Here is a 22,387-nt window from a genome sequence, read left to right as displayed (position 1 = left end):
TCTTCTTCTTCTTCTTCTTCTTCTTCTTCTTCTTCTTCTTCTTCTTCTTCTTCTTCTTCTTCTTCTTCTTCTTCTTCTTCTTCTTCCTTCTTCCTTCTTCCTTCTTCCTTCTTCCTTCTCCCCTCCCTCCTCCTCCCTTTTCCCTTTCTCCTTCTCCTCTTTAGTTGCAGAGCGAGGAACCAGTAACCTTTTAGAACTTAGACTCACAGCAGTCTGGCCAATGCCAAGCTGTATCTGGATGCTCCTTGGTTCTTGAACAAAATTCATAGGCCTCAGAAGCTTGATAATCCATCCACCCTGCAAATATGTTTGACCTTCTCTCCTTCTCCACTACTTCACCCATATCTAGAGTGTTCTTGACATCTCTTGGAATGTGAATAGCCCAGCGCAGAGCTGTATTCCTCTGTGGATTCTCTTTTTCTTCCTTGCACATTCCGTTCCCACTCAATCACTGCCTTGGAAGCTGCCTAGTCCCTGCCTTTATTTTAAATATTTTCTGATTTTTACACACGGAAGCAGAGGTAGCATGCATGCACTTTCCAATTTGGGGAAGCTTTCCAGAGCCACTGATGACCTGGAGACTATTTATCTGTTCAGCATTGGTAGACGTTTCTAGAAATGGCAAGGAAGTGCTAGACAAAGCTGAACCCAACAGTCATAAGTGTGAAAAATGGTCGTAAGTCACTTTTTCCCCAGTGCCGTTGTAACTTCAAATGGCCATGATGGTCAATGCAAAGATGACGGGCAGATGAGCGTAGATAGATATGTGGATGTAAATATGGTTTATAATAACAAAGCAGTTTGACTGGGATAGTATAACGCTCCTGTCTTGGGCAGGAAGTTGGACTAGAACAGGGGTAGTCAACCTTGGCTCTTTTATGACCCGTGGACTTCAACTCCCAGAATTCCTGAGCCAGCTAAGCTGGCTCAGGAATTCTGGGAATTGAAGTCCACGAGTCATAAAAGAGCCAAGGTTGACTACCTCTGGACTAGAAGATCTCTGAGCTTCTATGATTCTATGATTCTATGACTAGATGAAAAGTTGTAAGTCAAGGACTACTTCTAATCAAGTTGTAAGTCAAGGACTACTTCTAATCAAGATAGCTCCTGGACAAGAATTTATGGTGGGCAAGCCACGGCCCATTCACTGGTAGCATACTGGGGGGTTCCTCCAATCTCATCTGGAATTCTCCAGTTTTTGCACTCTGCTTTGGTTTCTGCCAGAGAAAGTCCCAACAACTTTCAGAGGAGGAGAGAAGCCGTGGATTCTCCATGGGTGTAGAAGTCCCTCCCTTTTTTTTTTATTCCTTCTTTCTTTCAAGGGGAATTGCTTCCAAGTAGAACGAACAAGTACACCTATGTTCTGGCCCTGGCCCTTTCGAAATTTTAGTCTGCCAAGACCTATGGGTGGGGTCATCCCATCTGGAAAAAAAAAATCCATGGAAGGCAGAGAACATAAGCTAAAAATGAAATGTTTACTTGTTGAAGTCCGTAACGATTTGCACGTCTTCGTTTATTGCGTGAATGCAATCCATCGAGTGCAGGGACGGTTCTCTCTTTTGCTTGCTGGCTTTTCGTTTCTTTCGTGCTTGTACGGGGAAAGGAAACCGTAGCCGTGTGGGAATCAGAGCTGAGTAAATATTCAGTATAACCTTTACACCAGCTGCTGTTTCAGTTGTCCATGCCTTTGTTTTTAACTTCAGCTTTTGAGAAGGACTAAACTGACCTGTTTTAGAGAAATATCAGACAGTGCTGTGACTGTTACTATGATGTTAAGCTTGTTTTACACCAGTTGTATGCCAAGGATCTGCAAGTAGAATATTGGAAGGTACTAAGGGTGTCCTTGGTTTGTCTTCTGAGAAAAGGCAGAAATGAATAGTGGTTACAGATTTACAAGTCTAGCTAGGATAGAGGTCTAGTGGTTAAGGCACCAGGCTACAAGCCAGGAGACAGTGAGTTCTAGTTCTTACTTAGGCACGTAATGCAGATGAGAGACTTTGAGCCAATCACCAGGAGACAATGAGTTCTAATCCTGCCTTGGGCGTGAAAGCCGGCTGGGCAACCTTGAGCCATTCACCAGGAGACTGTGAGTTCTAGTCCTGCCTTAGGCGTGAAAGCCGGCTGGGTGACTTTGAGCCAGTCACCTTCGCTCAGCCCAGCTCACCTCACAGGGTTGTTGGTGGTGGCGGAAAAAGGAGGAGGAGGAAGAAGTAGTAGTATGGTGTGTGTTTGTCACCTTGAATTATTTATCAAAACAATAAAGGCAGGAAATAAATAAATAAAAATATAGGTGACGGAAGGAGGCTTATCAATGGATGGGACAAACTGCAGAGAAGATACCTGGAATGGCTGATGGATAGAAGCAAAGGGCAGACTTGAGTGTTACCAGTGCCTTTGTGTCTGATTTTCACGTGTGCATGGTGTATAGGTTCTCCTGCTTGAGCAGGGGGCTGGACTAGAAGACCTCCAAGGTCCCTTCAAACTCTATTCTATTCTATTCTATTCTATTCTATTCTATTCTATTCTATTCTATTCTATTCTATTCTATTCTATTCCAGTCCAGTCCAGTCCAGTCCAGTCCAGTCGTCTATTATTCTATTCTATTCTATTCCTATTCCTATTCCTATTCCTATTCCTATTCTGTTCCTGTTCTATTCTATTCTATTCTATTCTATTCTATTCTATTCTATTCTATTCTATTCCATTCCATTCCATTCCAATTCTATTCCATTCCCATTCCTATTCCTATTCCTATTCCTATTCTATTCCTATTCTATTCTATTCCTATTCTATTCTATTCTATTCTATTCTATTCTATTCTATTCAAGTCCAGTCCAGTCGACTATTATTCTATTCTATTCTATTCTATTCTATTCTATTCTATTCTATTCTATTCTATTCTATTCTATTCCATTCCAATTCTATTCCATTCCTATTCTATTCTATTCTATTCTATTCTATTCTATTCTATTCTATTCTATTCTGCATGTTCCACTTCCATCCCATCACCCCTGCTCCAGCCATTCGTTGCTGAGCAGAGATCCCACTGGGTGGAACCGGTGGGAACTGTAGCTTAACAAATCTAAAAGACAGCCGATTGGAACAAGCTGGTGTATCTATTAGAGGCTCTTCCCATCATCCTCAGCCATCTAGTTTCCTGGAGGTGGAAGCATAAAAGTGGAAAGCTGCCAAAAAACAAAAGAGTGGTTTGCTGGAACAGGCTGTGGAAACACACTCCTTCCCCGGAGACGAGGCCTGCCTCAGGGCTGGGGTGCTCACTCTGAGCTCCGTGACTTCGCCTAGTGTTTCTGGTGCACCCAGCCTGCAGTGAGCGAGGTTGAAGAAGAGCGGGGCGCGGTCCCATCGCCCTCAAACCCTACTGTTTTCATTTCTGCCCTAACTAGAATTTCTACCGTTTAGAAGGAAATTTCTGGGTCACCAGCCAGCTCACTGTTTTTTTCCTGCAGCTTTAAGCTGAACACTCTGCACCCTCGAAATTAAAAAAACAAACAAAAAGAATTATAAGCTGGCAGGGCCTGGAGAGCTCTTTCAATCAGTCAATCAATCAGTCAGTCAGTCAGTCAGTCAGTCAGTCAATCAGAACAGAGCTGGAAGGGACCTTGGAGGTCTTCTAGTCCAGCCCCCTGCTCAGGCAGGAAACCCTATATCAGTGATGGCGAACCTTTTAGAGACCGAGTGCCCAAACTGCAACCCAAAACCCACTTATGCATCGTCGGGTGCCGGGTGGGTGTGGCCCATTGGCTGGGCAGTGGTAACGGCAGACTGGGTGGGACTAAAAAGTTCAATCAATCAATTCCAACTTTGCAAGGTCTTTTTTTTTCCCCCCCGGAAGAACTTGAAATTGATTGATTGATTGAACCTTTTTTTTTGGCACACGGCGGCGGGGGCCTAAAGCGAAAAGGTTTTATAAAACCCAGCTGAAGGCCTAGGACTGGGGCGACGGTGTGCGTGCCCATGGAGAGGGCTCTGAGTGCCGCCTCTGGCACCCGTGCCCTAGGTTCGCCACCACTGCCCTACATCATTTCAAACAAATGATTGTCCAGTCTCCTCTTAAAAACCTCCAGGGTTGGAGCACCTACAACATCTGGTGGCAAGCCGTTCCACTGGCTAATCGTCCTCCCTGTTAGGAAGTTTCTCCTTAATTCCAGGTTGCTTCTCTCCTTGATTAGTTTCCCTCCGTTGTTTCTTGTCTTGCCTTCCTGCAAGGAGATTCCAGGGAGGGGGCTGTCCAGCACGGTCATGCGAACAAGTTCCACCCTAGTTCCCCCCGTGAGGACAAAATGGGATATTTTTGACTCTCCCTTGGATGTTCACATTCCTGTACTCTCGCCTCCCCTTGGAACCACGAGTTCCCTCTCTGGCAGGGTTGGGTTGGGTTTGAGTGCTCATCTCTGGCCTCTTCCCTCTCCTAGGATGCCCACAGAGACGCTTATCTCCAGATTTCAGGCTAAAGTATGCCGAGAATTTGGATGTGCCCCACCTCAAGCTGCAGAAGCAGGGAAGAACCGCTCGCTGGTCAATTTTGGTCTTGTTTATAGCAACGACTGGCCAGGAATTTGCATCCTCACGGACGGATGTCGGAATCCAATTATATTTCATTTCTAGTTATCGACAATGGAAAACCCCATTTCTGCCCTCTCTGGATTCTGTCATACTACGAAGGGGAAGGGGGATGAGCAAAGGGGTTTTATGGCTCTCACTTCCTTCATTAAAACTTCAAAGGGACTGAATGTGGATCTCACCAAGAGGACTGACCATAACAATAGGGCCATCAGCTTTCATCTACTACTCTCTGAAGTCTCCCTTCTGCCGGCCGTGAGGAAAAGGGGGTGGAAATGGAACGCCTGGGATTGTCGCAGGAAGGACGGTGGGGGGTGGCTGCTTGGGAACACTTAATAATAATAATAATAATAATAATAATAATAATAATAATAATAATAATAATAATAATAATAATAATAATAAAGTTGGAAGGGGTCTTGGAGGTCATCTAGTCCAACCCCCTGCCCAAGCGGGAAACCCTATACCATTTCGGACAAATGGCTGTCCAGTCTCTTCTTAAAAACCTCCAGTGTTGGAGCTTCTGGAGGCAGGTTGTTCTACTGGTTAATTGTTTTAATTATCAGGAAATTTCTCCTTAGTTCTGGGTTGCTTCTCTCCTTGATTAGTTTCCATCTCGTTGCTTCTTGTCCTGCCCTCAGGCCCTTTGGAGAATAGCTTGACTCCCTCTTCTTTGGGGCAGCCCCTGAGATACTGGAATACTGCTATAATGTCCCCCCTCGTCCTTCTCTTCGTTAAACTAGACAGACCCAATTCCTGCAACCGTTCCTTATATGTTTTAGCCTCCAGACCTCTAATCATCTTTGTTGCTCTTAATAATAATAATAATAATAATAATAATAACAACAATAACAATAATAATAATAATAACAATAATAATAATAAAGTTGGAAGGGGCCTTGGAGGTCATCTAGTCCAACCCCCTGCTCAGGCAGGAAACCCTATACCATTTCGGACAAATGGCTGTCCAGTCTCTTCTTAAAAACTTCCAATGTTGGAGCATTCACCGCTTCTGGAGGCAGGTGGTTCCACTGGTTAATTGTCCTCACTGTCAGGAAGTTTCTCCTTAGTTCTAGGTTGCTTCTCTCCTTGATGAGTTTCCATCTGTTGCAGATCCTGTCTAGAACGCCTGCAACCATCTTGAGAGTTTCCCCCTGCTTTTTTGGCAAAACGAGGTCAATTCTGTCATTCTAGCCTCTCTGGTATTCAAGAGCGGTCTCGTCCATCAAATGGGCACCCTCCCAGAACGAAAAAAAAAAAAAAGCCATTTTTCTAAGCAGGCCGTTTTGCGAACAGAGGGCTCCTAACGGCTGCATTATCACTTTCATTTATTTATTCAATTCATACGGGTATTCCTCGTCTTATGACCCCAATAGAGCCCGTTTCTGTCGCTAAGTGAGACATTTGTTAAGTGAGTTTTCCCCCCCCCACACTGTATGAGCTTCCTTGCCATAGCGGTTAAGCAGCTGTGAAGTTAGTACCGTAACACGGTCGTTAAATGAAGTCAGTACCGTAACATGGTCGTTAAGTAACACGGTCATTAGTACCGTAACACAGTTGTTGACTTTGCTGGTCAGACAGTCGCCAAAGGGGATCACGTGACCCCGGGGGGACGCTGCGACCGTCATAAGTACAAGTCAGTTGCCGAGCGGCTGAATTTTGATCCCATGACCAAAACGGGGATGCTGCAGCGGTCGTAAGTGTGAAAAACGGTCACTTTTTTTCAGTGCCGCTGTAACTTCGGTCACTAACTGAATTGTTGTAAGTCGAGGATTACCTGTATCCCACCCATCTTGATGCTTAGGGGCGACTGTAGGTGGCTAGAGGTGTCATCCAAACCCTGTGTGTAATTTCCTACATGGCAAACAGGCTTACTCAGAGGTGCCAGAAATTGCAGTCTGGAGATGCAAAGCGATGCCCTCGTCTGGTGGGCCGTTCTTGCTCCACAGGGTGCAGGGAAACGTCGCTTGCAAAATGCAGAGGTGGGGAGCCAAGTCTTCCAAAGGTCTATGGGAAAACGCCGGCCTCCTGGCCTGCCAAGTCCAGGCCGAGAGAATGCCTCTTGCATGCCAAAGCAGGGGAGGAAGAGTTTTTTTTCTCAGGGCAGGACGCCTGGCGGTGCATAGCTGCAAAGTTAGTAACTAGGAAACGAGGGTGGGTGAGACCTGGCCCCACGCTCTCGGGGCTTGCATCAATAAAACACTGTAAATAAATAAGGGCTGTTCCCTTTCCGAACTCTTTCCCGCCTGCCTCTCGGCTATCCTGTTCTTTCCTTTCAGTAGCTTCCACAAAATAAGATTTTAAAAAGGGGGAAAAATGGGCAGCCCCACTGAAGGTTGTCAAATGGAGGGAGTCAGGGAACCGGTTTAGTCCAGTGGGTTAAAAACCAGGAGGCTGGGAGTTCTAGTCCCACCTTAGGCGTGAAAGGTCAGCTGCATAATTGTGGGTCGGGAGACGGTGAGTTCTAGTCCCACCTTGGGCATGAAAGCTGCCTGGATGAGTTTGGGCCAATCACCAGGAGACTGTGAGTTCTAGTCCCGCCCTGGGCATGAAAGATCAGCTGTATAATTGTGGGCCAGGAGACGGTGAGTTCTAGTCCCACCTTGGGCATGAAAGCTTCCTGGATGAGTTTGGGCCAATCACCAGGAGACGGTGAGTTCTAGTCCCACCTTAGGTGTGAAAGGTCAGCTATATAATTGTGGGCCAGGAGACGGTGAGTTCTAGTCCCACCTTAGGTGTGAAAGGTCAGCTGCATAACTGTGGGCCAGGAGACGGTGAGTTCTAGTCCCACCTTGGGCACGAAAGCTGCCTGGATGAGTTTGGGCCATTCACCAGGAGACGGTGAGTTCTAGTCCCACCTTAGGTGTGAAAGGTCAGCTGCATAACTGTGGGCCAGGAGACGGTGAGTTCTAGTCCCACCTTGGGCACGAAAGCTGCCTGGATGAGTTTGGGCCATTCACCAGGAGACGGTGAGTTCTAGTCCCACCTTAGGTGTGAAAGGTCAGCTGTATAATTGTGGGCCAGGAGACGGTGAGTTCTAGTCCCACCTTGGGCACGAAAGTTGCCTGGATGACTTTGGGCCAATCACCAGGAGACGGTGAGTTCTAGTCCCACCTTAGGTGTGAAAGGTCAGCTGCATAACTGTGGGCCAGGAGACGGTGAGTTCTAGTCCTACCTTAGGCATGAAAGCTGCCTGGATGAGTTTGGGCCAATCACCAGGAGACGGTGAGTTCTAGTCCCACCTTAGGTGTGAAAGGTCAGCTGCATAACTGTGGGCCAGGAGACGGTGAGTTCTAGTCCCACCTTGGGCATGAAAGCTGCCTGGATGAGTTTGGGCCAATCACCAGGAGACAGTGAGTGTGGAAGTCCCACACTCCCAGCCCAACCCAACCTTACAGGGTGGTTGTTGTGAGAAAAATAGAAGGAGGAAGAACTATTTTGTACGTTTGCTGCCTTGAGTTACTTGTAATTGAAAATGGGATAGCTTGACCTGGATTTGACTTGGTAAAATTATCTCTCTCTATGTGTGTCTCTCTCTCTCTCCTCTTCTATACAATACTGTATACAAAGAAAGTAACGCCCTGGTATTTTTACCGTACAATTTCCCTGAACCGCGCAGTCTGTGGTCTATAGAACAGGCTGAGTTCCTCCCTGCTCACCTACCCACATATTCATCTCCCACTATTATGGATGATAATATTATTGTCTTCCAAGGAGGTATGTAAAAGGCCCGCCACAGGTTTGCCAGCCTCAGCCTGCCTGCAACCGCCCTGTTTGTTGGCTCCTTCACCTGTACAGGTAGAAAACTGGGCACAGGCCTCCTAAGTCAAGAAGAAATCCCTGTTGCAAGTTGACACTTGCTAGACCCACCTCTGCCCACCCCGAAGCCTTGCTGTCTGTCGAAGATATTTTGATCCTTGAGTGCACAGAAAAACTCCCTATGCGCCTCAAAATGTTATCCGAGGACATTTGCCGTAAACTTGTTCGCAGCCGTAGGATCAGCCCAAGTTCAACAGGTAAAGCACGAGAGATGCAGGAGATCCCCAGATGCGAGCCTGTTTTTGTGTTAGGTTGGTGCTCACCCATCCTTTGCTTCTGGGGCTCTGCAGGGCAATGCCCAGACAATTACATCCTATTCAATTGTATATTTCGTTCTTGGCAAAGGACAGCCTCGGGTTTTTTTCTCCCCTATTAAGTTTTCTCTCGCAAAGGAATTCATCGCGTGGCACCTATCCTAAACAAGATGAGAACTCTGTCACCTTTTGTACATTTCCATTCGTCTTCTGTCTTTCCCGACCTTGCTTGGGTTATCTGCCTGAACACACCCTGGACCCTGGAACTTGACTTCTTTATCTTTCAGCTTCAAGTGTTTCCTTCCTAAAACAAATAGGAAATCTAGAATTTCAGAAAAGTTCATCCAGTTGAGAGAACAGGCCCAGACAGGAAAAAACAACACCCCAATACTGCTGCTTGATCAAGACCCATAATTTGGTCTAGGCACCCTGCACCTGGCACAAAAGCAGGAGATGGTGAGTTCTAGTCCCACCATAGAGGTATGGAAGCTGACTGGGTGACTTTGGGCCAATCACCAGGAGATGGTGAGTTCTAGTCCCACCTTAGAGGCATGAAAGCCTGCTGGGTGACTTTGGGCCAATCACCAGGAGATGGTGAGTTCTAGTCCCACCATAGAGGTATGGAAGCTGACTGGGTGACTTTGGGCCAATCACCAGGAGATGGTGAGTTCTAGTCCCACCATAGAGGCATGAAAGCCTGCTGGCTGACTTTGGGCCAATCACCAGGAGACGGTGAGTTCTAGTCCCACCTTAGAGGCATGAAAGCCTGCTGGATGACTTTGGGCCAATCACTAGAGACTAGATTGTTCTAGTCCCACACGCTAGTGAAATTGTGCACAAATTTCAACTTTGCAGAAACTGAAGCACAAAGAGCAGAATTGCAGAAATCGAAAGAAATCTGTCTGGCCAAGTCCAGTCATTTCTTAATAGTTGGCCTTGCCATTTTTTTATTTTAAAATTTAACCTCTGTCTTTTATAAACCGGCTGCGTCCCGTTATAAACTTTGCAACCGGTTTCAGCCAGCCCTGATGCGCCGGGCAAGGAGTTGCTGATAAATTTTTGCACAAAGTGACACTGTTACACACCATTACTGTACGTTCTGATTTTCTTTTTCATCCCTAATTTTTTTTTTACCTTGTGGGAGGGCTCAAAGCCATTTAGGGTTGTTGTTGTTGTTTTCTTTATTTTTATTTTTCTTCGGTAAGTTTCCATGCGCTCCATTTGGAAGCCTCACAGGCAGTCCTCAACTTACAACAGTCCATTTAGCGACCGTTTGAAGTTACATCACTGAAAAAAGGGACATGGGACCGTTTTTCACACTTAACGACCGTCGCAGGCTCCCCACGGTCACGGGGTCAAAATCCAGGCGCTTGGCAACTGACTCGTATTTACGACGGTCGCAGCGTCCCGGGGTCACGTGATCCCCTTTTGCGCCCTTCTGGCGAGCAGTCAGATTCGTTTAACAACCACATTACTATCTTAACAGCCCTGTTTCACTTAACAACGGTAGGAAGAAAGATCGTAAAAGATCGTAAGCAGGGGCAAATTTCACTTAACAGCTGTCTCACTTAGCGACAGAAACGTTGGGTTCCATTCTGGTCCTGAGTCGAGAACTATCTGCATTTGCCTATCATCTTCCCATTACACGAGTGAAGAAAAAGTCAAAATATTTTCCAGCATCCGATGGCTTCTCAGTTATTACCCTTATTGAGTGACGCCCAGACCAAATCTTTCATGCAACTGAACTCTCTGGAGTCCAAACCCTTTTTGCCCCCCCAGAGGATTGGCATTGGGGTGGGTGACATCCCCCTGCAGTGTGGGCTCTCGGGGGGGGGGGCTGGCCGCCATGCGAATTCTGCTGCCAAACAAGCCAGAAGGCGAAGAAAGGGAAAAAATTATATATATTTTAGTGCTTTCCTTTGGAAATTTGCCATCTGCAAGGAATGTTAAAACAATATCCTTCTGTTCTAGCCTGCCTAGAGATTTGCGTACATAAAAACCTGCCATTTTTTAAGTTCACCGGAAACCCCGTGGCTGACGACAAAAGCTGAAGTGACCCTGCTCTCCCATTTCCTGCAGGGGCTCCTGGTCCAGATTTGCTAAAAGACCAGCTCCAGCCTTCTTGGAAACGATGACTTTCATCCTTGCCTCCTCTCTTGAGTCCCAAGAGCCTGAGTCAACCTGGATTTATATTTTCCTGTTTTCCTTGATGAATAGAATAGAGCTGGAAGGGACCTTGGAGGTCTTCTAGTCCAGCCCTTTGCTCAAGCAGGAGAACCTATATACCATCTCAGACAACCTACTGTCTAGTCTCTTCTTAAAAATCTCTAGTGATGGGGCACCCACAGCTTCTGGTGGCAAGCTGTTCCACTGGTTCGTTGTCCTCACTGTTAATAAGTTCCTCCTTAATTCCAGGTTGCTTCTCTCTTTGATCAGTTTCCAACCGTTGTTTCTCGTCTTGCCCTCTGTTGCTTTGGAGAATAACGTGACCCCCCTCTTCCTTGTGGCATCCTCTCAAATACTGGAACGCTGCTATCGTGTCACCCCTATTTCTTCTTTTCTTTAGACCAGCCAAACCCAAGTCCTGCAGCCGTTCTTCGTATGTTTTAATCTCCAGGCCTTGGATCATCTTAGTTGCTCTTCTCTGAACTTTTGCCAAAGTCTCAACATCTTTTTTGTAGTGCGATGACCAAAATCTTTTGAGTAGTGAGTGGAGAACAAACTGCAGACACCCAGAGGTGCCCTCAACTTCTCAATCAATCAAACAATCAATCAATCAATCATAGAACTGGACGGGACCTTGGAGGTCTTCTAGTCCAGGGCTTTTCAACCAGAGGTACGGGTACCACCTGTGGTCCATTGGCACCTGGCAGGTGGTACACGACCATCCTAGAAAAGTGGTAGCAGGGGAGGGGAATGAGCTGAACCGGTGGCAGCACCGCACAAGCCTGAGCGAGAGATGGCTGGAGCTGCAGGGCTGTCAGGGCTCAGCGGAAGCGCCAGGATCAGCACCAGGATCCAGCTGGAGCTCGGTGCTGATCCTGGCGCTTCTGCTGAGCCCAGAAGAAGCGCCGATCAGCTGGAATGTTGCAGCATCTCCAGAGTCTTGTGATTTACATTCAGATGCTTGGCAACTGATTCATACTTATGACGGTCACAGTGTCCCAGGGTCATGTGAAGTGACCAAAACCTGCTGCAACCACCCAGCAGACGGGGGGAATAAAAACCAAACACCCCTCACCCCAGCCCCCCTGCCAATCCTCAACAGAAATGCTCACAACAATGGAAACCTCGGACAGGAGGAAGAGCGCCGCCGGGCGGGCAGGCAGGTGTCTTGCTCGGCTGTGGCTTGGGGGGCACTTTTTTCAGTGCCATTGTAACTTCGAACAGTCACTAAGCGAACTGTTGTAAGTCGAGGACTACCTGTACTTTATCACTTTTTTTCCTTTTGGGGGGCGAGGGGGATCATCAAGTTTTTGACACCTTGCTGGGCGACGGGTGGTGCTCGGATGTTGCCCTATCCTAAAAGTGGCACAATGGGTGAAAAGGTTGAAAAGCCCTGGTCTAGTCCAACCCCCAGCTCAGGCAGGAGACCCTATACCATTTCTGGCAAGGGACTGTCCAGTCTCTTCATAAAAGCCTCCAGTGATGGAGCAGCCACACCTTCTGAAGGCGACGCTGTCCTCGCTGTTAGGAAGTTTCTCCTTAATGACAGGGATCGTCTCAAATCTTCCAAGAGCAGAGGACTCCGGATTCTTCCGCTGGAGCCAAACACACACCATGATTTAGGTGACCTTTGCCCACCTCGGCTTCCTTTTCCAGGCCTGGGAGCCCTTTTGGTGGACCGAGATAAGACTTGGCCGGCCAGCCCTTCCCCCCTTCATATTTAGATCTTCCATCTTTATGAGTTTTCTTTAATCGCTGCAGAACAATGAGGCCCCTGGCTCAAACTTTCCTATGGAAGAGTCGGTTTCCTTTTTTGGTGCTGTGAAACAGGCCTTGTGAACTTCAGCTGCCAAGAGGCGGGCAGGAACGGCTGGGGATGGTGGCTGGGCTCCAGCCCAAAGCTTGTTTAGATTCGACGGAGGGAGGGAGGGAGGGAGCTGAGTCCGGCCCATGGAAAATCTGCTTCATGGGACGGGAAGGGGGGTGTCCAGGTTGGTGCTGAGGGGAAGGAACTGTACCAGAACACGTCTTGCTGGCTGTGCTTTTCCTCTCTTCCCTTTCTAAACAAAAGTTGGCTCTGGTTTTGAAAAGATGGGGAGACCGGTGGAGGAACAGGCGTTGCTCCATCAAGTTGAGACTACATCTAACTCTCTTTTGCTCACGGCTGCTTAACTCTTTCTGCATTGTGCAAGAACAGAATAAGAATAGAGTAGAGTAGAGTAGAATAGAATAGAATAGAATAGAATAGAATAGAATAGAATAGAATAGAATAGAATAGAATAATAAACTGGAACAGAATAGAATAGAATATATTAGAACAGAATAGAATAGAATAGAATATATTAGAACAGAATAGAATAGAATATGGGAATAGAATAGACTAGAATTAAGAATAGAATAGAATTAAGAATAGAATAGAATAGAATAGAATAGAAATAGAATAGAATAGAAATGGAATAGAGTAGAATTACAGAATAGAACAGAATTAAGAATAGAATAGAATAGGATAGAATAAAATAGAATAGAATAGAATAGAAATAGAATAGAGTAGAATTACAGAATAGAACAATAGAATTACAGAATAGAACAGAATTAAGAATAGAATAGAATAGAATTAGACAAGATTAGAAAAGAAAAGAATAGAATAGAAATAAGAATAGAATAGAATTAAGAATAGAATAGAATAGAATAGAAATAGAAATAGAATAGAGTAGAATTACAGAATAGAACAAAATAGAATTACAAAATAGAACAGAATTAAGAATAGAATAGAATTAGAGTAGATTAGAAAAGAAAAGAATAGAATAGAAATAAGAATAGAATAGAATAGAATAGATTGGAAGGGACCTTGGAGGTCATCTAGTCCAACCCCCTGCCCAAGCGGGAAACCCTATACCATTTCAGACAAAGGGCTGTTCAGTCTCTTCTTAAAAACTTCCAGCAGCATCCACATGGTCACGTGATTTACATTCGGACGCTTGGCAACTGACTCACATTTATAACCAATGCAGTGTCCCGGGTGTGTGCGTGCGTGTGTTGCGTGATCCCCTTTTTGAGACCTCCTGACGAGCAAAGTCAGTGCTTAACAACCGCGTTAACGAACGTGGCAAGAAAAGTGGTAAAACGGGTCAAGAAACTCCCTTAACCTATTTTCTCACTGCGCCACATAAATTCCGGGTCCCGTCGTGGTCGCCCGTTGATGGGAAAAGGGTGAAAAAAATGCGCCTGGCCCGGGGGCGGAAAACGACCTCTTTTCTTCCCCAAGGCTCTCCTTTCCTCCACAGGCTACGACTTCCCGGCCGTGCTCCAGTGGTTTGCCGAGCGCGTGGACCTCATCATCCTCCTCTTTGACGCCCATAAGCTGGAGATCTCCGACGAGTTCTCCGAGGCCATCCGCGCCCTCAAGGGCAACGAGGACAAGATCCGGGTGGTCCTGAACAAGGCCGACATGGTGGAGACACAGCAGCTGATGCGGGTCTACGGCGCCCTGATGTGGTCGCTGGGCAAAGTGTTCAACACCCCCGAAGTGCTGCGTGTCTACATCGGGTCCTTCTGGTCGGAGCCCCTGATGATCTCTGACAACCGACGGCTCTTTGAGCTTGAGGAGCAGGACTTGTTCACGGACATCCAGAACCTGCCCCGGAATTCTGCCCTGAGGAAGCTCAATGACCTGGTCAAGAGGGCTCGCTTGGTCCGGGTAAGTCCTGGGAAGCTGAAGAAGCGGAAAGGGGGCGCGAGGGGGGAGGAGAAAGGCAGGAAGAAGGTCCAGCAAGAAGACAAGTCAAGAAATCAGCCAGGTAGTCAGTGACGCAGACCAACCTCATGAAGGACAACTCCCAGAATTCCTGACCCAGCATGGGGGAACTATGGCCTCCTCATGACTCGTGGACTTCAACTCCCAGAATTCCTGAGCCAGCATGGCTCAGCTTGGACACCTCTCCCTTTCCCCTCAGCATGGCTGGCTCAGGAATTCTGGGAGTTGAAGTCCACGAGTCATAAAAGAGCCAAGGTTGCCTACCCCTGCTCTATACTATTCCAGACAAATTGGCTGTCCGGTCTCTTCTTAAAAACCTCCAGTGTTGGCGCGCCCACAACTTCTGGTGGCAAGCTGTTCCGCTGGTTAATTGTTCCAATTGTAACTTGGAACAATCCCTAAACAAGTGGTTGTAAGTTGAGGCCTACCTGAACTCAGTTCTACAGAAAGAAGGAAATATATATATATATATATCCCTATTTGCCCATGAAGGCTTCCATTGTCGTGATGAATCTTCTACTGACTTCTCCTTGACCACTGGTGGAAGATTCATATTCCAATGGAACTGGAGGGCACAATGCTCCCTGGACATGAAGAAAACTTTTCTTCAGCATGTCTAGGGAGATGCTCAATCATCCAGGTTAGCACAGGTGCTTTTTCCAAAGACAACTGGACTTCGTTTTTCCTTGACGATATTTCATTTCTCGTCCAAGAAGCTTCTTCGGATCTGACTGGATGGTGGAGAATGGAAGGATTTATACTCTTTGCAGACAGCTGGTCATTTGCATCCTTTTAGAGGGTCGTTGAGGCCACTTGGAGGCTTCCCTGTGTCCTCGGGGTCACCTGAGTGGTGCAAATGGGTGTGGAGCCTTCTTGAAACTGCTGAAAGGACCGTGTTGCAGACTGGAGATGGACAATGTCGTGTCCCTCCCCCTCTGTTGAGGGAGGGATGTTCAGTTTTGACATCGATGGCCTCTTTGACCCCTCTTTCAAACCAGCGGTCCTCTCTGTCCCAGATGTGGACTTGGCTGTCTTCGAAAGAGCGACCTTTGTGTTTCAAAGGCAGATGGACTGCTGAATCTTGTCCTGGTGGGTTTGTCCTCCTGTGTTGTGCCCTGAGTTTGTGAAGTGGTTCTTTTGTTTCCCCGGTGTACAGATCTGCACGTGCCTCACTGCACATGTCACATTGTTCACTTTGTGTCTGGGGGGAGGGTGTTTCTCCTTGGGGTGGACCTTCTCCAGCATGCAAAAGAAGATAGAATTATCGGTGTTTCTCAACCTTGACAATTTTAAGGCATGTGGACTTCAACTCCCAGAATTGCTGGCTGTGGAATTCTGGGAGTTGAAGTCCACACGCCTTAAAATTGTCAAGGTTGAGAAACACTGAGATAGAGGAAGGAAGACAAGGCCGTCACAGTGGCAGGAAAACAACGCAATTCAGGTTCAGCAGAAAAAAAGTAGGATATAGGTTCCCCTGCTATGGAGAAAGCGGACAGATGGTGCCAATGGGAATGCCGTGGCTCTAAGCCACGGCCCGAAGGAGGCAACTGCACTCAGACGGAGTTAGCCAAGAGATCTTGCCCTCGGAAAGAAGGTTAGGCCGCCAAAGTCCAACGTGCGTCTGTTGTGAAAGAATGGCACAACAGACGTTCTTTTGCAACGGAATCCTCTGGGCCTTAAAGCCAAAAGCAGAGTTGCTTCACCAGCCCTGGAAGAGCGAGTGGAGGCGAGTCGGTGGATGGCCCAAGGGACGCCCCAGTTGTAGCAGCCTGGCTGAAGGGAAAGGCAGGCGCCACCTAGCAAGGATTCGTGAGTGAAGGAAAGGGGTTCCCCCGAGCCCCAAAATCTCATTGTAATGGGACAGGGAAAGCCAAAAGGAGAGAAAGAACGAGAGNCCCTCCCCCCTCTCTCTCTCTCCCTCCCTCTCTCTCTCTCCCTCCCTCTCTCTCTCCCTCTCACTGTTGCTCTCGCTCTCCCTTTTCCTCTCCCTCTACCTCCCTCCCTCCCTCCTCCTCCTTCTCTGGTTTTCCAATGAAGCGTTTCCAATGAGACTGCACCTCCAGAGCCTTGATTAAAGGAATGGCTGTGGCTTGATCATTCCAGGAAAAGAAGCCAGGCAGGAACAGAGGAAAAAGATTACGCACAAATGTATTGGTCCTTAAGTCGCATCATTTCCTAGCTGTAACATCCGCCCTTCTCTCCATGAGAACCGTCCATCGTTTTTTGTCCCCACCGAGGGACATGTTGTGTCCTTCGGCCAGCCAAATCGGAATCAGAGCCAGTTCGGAAAAGATCGTTCAGCGTGGTTCTCCATGGCCGAATCGCAGAAATCGTTTCCAGATTGAGTCAGCCTCTCGGCTCATCTAGCCAAGAACGATGTATATCGATTGATGGCCGATCTTCAGGATTTCAGCCTGATCTCAAGGTGCTACGTCACCTTTTTTTTTCAAATCGGGCAATTTTAAGATGTGTGCATTTCAAATCGTGGAATCAATTTTCATGCTGACTGGGGAATTCTGGGAGTTGAAGTCCACCCCTCTTAAACTTGCATGCTGACTGGGGAATTCTGGGAGTTGAAGTCCACCCATCTTAAACTTGCATGCTGGCTGGAGAATTATGGGAGTTGAAGTCCACCCGTCTTAAACTTGCATGCTGGCTGGAGGATTATGGGAGTTGAAGTCCACCCCTCTTAAACTTGCATGCTGGCTGGAGGATTATGGGAGTTGAAGTCCACCCGTCTTAAACTTGCATGCTGGCTGGAGGATTATGGGAGTTGAAGTCCACCCCTCTTAAACTTGCATGCTGGCTGGGGAATTCTGGGAGTTGAACTCCACCCATCTTAAACTTGCATGCTGGCTGGAGGATTATGGGAGTTGACGTCCACCCATCTCAAACTTGCATGCTGGCTGGAGGATTCTGGGAGTTGGAGTCCACACCTCTTAAAAAGTTGTCAAATTTGGGAAAAAAAGTGCGATAGACCCACCTTCCCCTTGCCATTCTCCAGCTTCCAGGGCCTTTCTCTCCGTGAGAGAGGCTTGTTCCTAGCAAGTGAACCAAACCAGAACTGGTTCATCTTGTTTGCTGAATGGCAGGCATGTTTTGTTCACAACAATGACAACATTCAATACCAATTTTGCAGGCATGCTTAAAATGAGCCGCAGACTAATTGTGCTCAACGTGCAGATGCTTACTTAATTAAACATTGTCTCACTGTGAAGTGGACTGGACTGGACTGGACTGGACCCCTTCCATCCCAGCGATTAATTTTGCAAAGGGGGCAGATCCAATTTTAATACTCTTCCTGGTGAGAGAGGGGATATTTCAGCCGAAACTCACATCAAAGGATTGGGGATCTTTGACCAAGAAATCTCCATGTTACCCTACTTGGTGTAACTTCGTATTTAACAGAATAACAGCGTTGGAAGGGACCGTGGAGGTCATCTAGTCCAACCCCCTGCTCAGGCAGGAAACCTTATACCAGTTCAGACAAATGGCTGTCCAGCCTCTTCTTAAAAACTTCCAGTGTTGAAGTGCCCACAACTTCTGGAGACAATCTGTTTTACTTGTTAATTCTACTCACTGTCAGGAAGTTTCTCCTTAGTTCTAGTTTAGTTCCTTGTTGAGTTTCCACCCGTTGCTTCTTGTCCTGCCTTCAGGTGCTTTGGAGAATAGCCTGACCCCCTTTTCTTTGTGGCAACCCCTCAGATATTGGAACACTGCTATCATGTCCCCCCTCATCCTTCTTTTCATTAAACCAGACATGTCCAATTGCTGCAATCGGTTCTTCATATGTTTTAGCCTCGACTGGCCTAATTATCTTTGATATAACTTTGCATTTAAAAAGGAAGGATTCTTTTTAATGCAAAGCTCCCACACCACCTGTGTCCTCCCCCCACTTTTTTTTTTAAACTGAACTTTAAATGCAAAGATTCATCAAAGAGCAATCTCAAAAGGGTGTCTTGGCCTTAAACGGGGCTGGACATTTGCAACTTAGGACAGCCTGTCACATATTATCCCGTGGGCAGGACCAGCATTAGTTTAACCATGGTAGTGATCCCAAGCAAGCCCACACTTTTTATTTTGGGACTGAAACTGGACAATCACAAGGCCTAGGGCAGTCATGGCGAACCTTTTAGAGACCAAGTGCCCAAACTGCAACCCCAAACCCACTTATGCATCGTCGGGTGCCGGGTGGGTGTGGCCCATTGGGTGGGTGTGGCCCATTGGGCGGGCGTGGCCCATTGGGTGGGCGTGGCTGCGGTAGTAACAGCAGACTGGGTGGGCCTAAAAAGTTCAATCAATCAATTCCAACTTTGCAAGATCTTTTTTTTTCCCGCGCGAGTTGAAATTGATTGATTGAACCTTTTTTTTTTTGCACATGGCGGCGGAGGCCTAAAGCGAAAAGGTTTTATAAAACCCAGCTGAAGGCCTAGAACTGGGGCGACGGCACGCGTGCCCACAGAGGGGGCTCTGAGTGCCGCCTCTGGCACCCGTGCCCTAGGTTCACCACCACTGGCCTAGGGAACTGCCTCCAGCTAGAGTCCAGAAAGAGGATTTAGAGAAATTGCAATAATCTGTTCATAGACAAAATGTGAAAACATTCCCCTGTCTTTTTAAAAAGGGATGGATGCCTGTGTTTATTTATGATAGGAAGGTGCTTTGAGCTGGGGTGTTTGCCCCCCCCTGCTCCCCCCCCCACTGCCCCAAAGCACAGGAACCTTCTGCTTTCGCCATTTTGCTTTCTTTCTCTTCCCAGACTTATCTTTTCCCGTCAACCTGAAAGGATGGATGATTGGTCTTTATCAAGACTCTTCAGAAGCAGTTTTCTCTTCTTTTAATTGACTTATTTTTAATGGACAAACAGCTTCTTTCTCCTGTAATTCCCTTCCCTCCCAGGTCCATGCCCACATCATCAGCCACCTCAAGAGGGAGATGCCGTCTGTCTTCGGCAAGGACAACAAGAAGAAGCAGCTTATCAACAAGCTGCCGGTCATCTTTGCCAAGATCCAGCTGGAGCATCATATTTCGCCGGGCGATTTCCCCGACTGCAACAAAATGCAGGTGAGGACAAGGTCACGTGAAAGGTCAATACCACTTTACAAGGCCTTGGTAAGGCCACACTTGGAATCCTGCATCCAGTTTTGGTCACCACGATGTAAAAAAAGATGCTGAGACTCTAGAAAGAGTACAGAGAAGAGCAACAAAGATGATTAGGGGACTGGAGGCTAAAACATATCAGGAACAGCTGCTGGAATTGGGGATGTCTCGTTTAACAAAGAGAAGGACAAGGGGGGGCATGATAGCAGGGTTCCAATATCTCAGGGGCTGCCCCAAAGAGGGAGTCAAGCTATTCTCCAAGGCGCCTGAAGGCAGGATGAGAAGCAATGGATGGAAACTGATCAAGGAGAGAAGTAACTTAGAACTAAGGAGAAACTTCCTGACAGTTAGAACAATTAACCAGTGGAACAACCTGCCTCCAGAAGCTCCAACACTGGAAGTTTTTAAGAAGAGACTGGACAGCCATTTGTCTGAAATGGTGTAGGGTTCCTGCCTGAGCAGGGGGTTGGACTCGATGACCTCCAAGGTCCCTTCCAACTTTATTATTATGATGATGATCAAAATTCAAGATGCTTGGCAACTGACTCATACCTATGAGTTTTTAAGAGACTGGACAGCCATTGGTCTGAAATGGTGTAGGGTTCCTGCCTGAGCAGGGGGTTGGACTCGATGACCTCCAAGGTCCCTTCCAACTTTATTTTTTATTATTATTATTATTATTATTATTATTATTATTATTATTATTATTATTATTATTATTATTATTATTATTATTATTATTATTATTATTATTATTATTAACGGAGCTGCTAGGGACCTTAGAGGTCTTCTAGTCCAGCCCCCTGCTCAAGCAGGAGACCCTATGCCATTTCAGACAAACGGCTGTCCAGTCTCTTCTTAAAAGCCTCCAGTGATGGAGCATCCACAATTTCTGGAGGGGAGCCGTTCCACCGAAGAATTGTTCTCACTGTCAGGAAATGTCTCCTTAGTTCCAGGTTGTCCAACCATTCTTTAACATCAAAGCTTCTAAGTTGCACAGGGGTGGACAGATGACTGAAGCCTTCCTCTCTGTTCTTCCCTGGTTCTTTTGCAGGAGATGCTGATGGTCCATGACTTCACCAAGTTCCACGGGCTGAAGCCCCGCATGGTGGAGACCCTGGACGAGCTGCTGACCCTCGACATTGCCAAGCTGATGCCCCTCTTGCGCCAGGAGGAGGTGGAGCTCCCAGAGCAGATTGTCCAAGGGGGAGCCTTTGATGGCACTCGCAACGGCCCCTTCATCGAGGGAGCGACCGAAGGCGCCTACGAGGGCATGGATGAGGACGAGTGGGTCGTGACCAAAGACAAGCCCAAGTATGACGAGATCTTCTACAACCTCTCCCCGATGGACGGCAAGCTGAGTGGCACCAAGGCCAAGAATTGGATGGTCACCACCAAGCTGCCCAACTCGGTGCTCGGGAAGATTTGGAAGTTGAGCGATGTTGACCGGGATGGCATGTTGGATGATGAAGAGTTTGCTCTGGCCAGCCACCTCATTGAGGTCAAACTCGAGGGCCACGGCCTGCCCTCTGACCTGCCCCACCATCTTGTTCCCCCGTCCAAGCGTCGGCAGAAGGGCTCGGCTGAGTAAGCAGCTTCCCGTGTTTGGCCCCGTCCTAACACCAGACTTGAATCGCTTCAGTAGGTGCTGGGTCTTCTCCAATTTATCCTTGAAGCAAACGTTCAGGCTTGAATTCTTACGAAGGCTTCACCTAGCAGCCGAGCACAGCGTTGGAAATCTGCTTTCTGCTCATCTCCTCTTCTTCAAGCCAGGCTTCCCGCTCAAACGTCTCCGTCCCTTCCGGTCTTTCAGCGATTCCTGTCCACCTTAAAGAACCTCATTTCCTCGTACGGAATCAAGCCAGTTGATCTCACAATGTCTACAAGTCTAAGTATCTCTAGTGTCAAGACTTCTCACAAGGTCTTTCTTCCTAGATAGAATCCAAACTCAAGCTTCATTTGCTTCCTGAACTAGCTAGAAATGTTACGTCCTCCGTGCCTAGTTCCAACTGTTCATTTAGGCCACAGTTTGGCCCACGTCGGACCCATCTCAGGTTTTACTTCCCTTTCCTAGTCCATGGCCAGATCTGCCATCGACCGAGGCTTCGGATGGTCTCGATCTTCTAGCTTTCTTTATCTCTAGTCTCACTAGAAATGGTCAACATCTTTTCTCCATTCCATCTTGCCTTTTGACCCCCGTTTGTCTACCACCCCCTTAGTTGATTGCTCCTCCCAGGACTGGTTCTTGAGGGACTCCCGTCAGCCAGTTGAAGGAAGCAGGACCAAGAGGGACCAGAGATAGGTGTCTGGAAGCAGTCCAGAACCACAAGCGGTGTCGATCCCAAAAAGCCACGGTTGAAGGTGGCATCTGAAATGATCGTAGATCAGTCTTTGAGATGCTTTCTTTCTGGAGCAGAAGCAATGGGATGAAAGCAGGGGTGTTCCATGCTGGTCCACTCTTTCTTCTCTCAGAACAGACTAATTGGAGGAGACCTTTCCCAAAGCAAGAATAGGCGATGAGAAGACTACGGTGAGAGGACACCGTGGAGATTGAGCCAGACCGAGGCCTACTCTTAGACAAATTCACACATCAGATCTGTGAGGGCATCCTTTTCCACGGAGGCCCACAGAATTGAGTGGTTGGTGAACTTCCCTCCAAATTCTTTTCTGCCTGTCACTGCAGCCGTTAGCTTGTACATCTAAACGTGGCTTCTTT

At 47.4% G+C, this 22,387-nt stretch overlaps 1 protein-coding gene across 1 annotated transcript in view; it reads left to right on the top strand.

The window, feature by feature from the left end:
• The window catches only part of EHD2 (EH domain containing 2), a 36,840-nt gene extending 14,453 nt beyond the window's left edge, over positions 1–22,387 (top strand). Inside the window, exons 3-5 of the mRNA XM_015823068.1 lie at positions 14,105–14,517; positions 19,471–19,635; positions 20,726–22,387. Of these exons, the coding sequence (XP_015678554.1) occupies positions 14,105–14,517; positions 19,471–19,635; positions 20,726–21,262 (1,115 nt within the window). The 3' untranslated portion in view covers positions 21,263–22,387. The remainder of the gene's footprint in view (positions 1–14,104; positions 14,518–19,470; positions 19,636–20,725) is intronic.

The sequence above is a fragment of the Protobothrops mucrosquamatus genome, unplaced genomic scaffold (assembly GCF_001527695.2).
Source record: "Protobothrops mucrosquamatus isolate PMUCROS unplaced genomic scaffold, P.Mucros_1.0 scaffold1757, whole genome shotgun sequence".
Taxonomy (NCBI): Eukaryota; Metazoa; Chordata; class Lepidosauria; order Squamata; family Viperidae; genus Protobothrops; species Protobothrops mucrosquamatus.
Note: the sequence above shows the minus strand (reverse complement) of the source record. Positions and strands in the feature narration are given on the sequence as shown.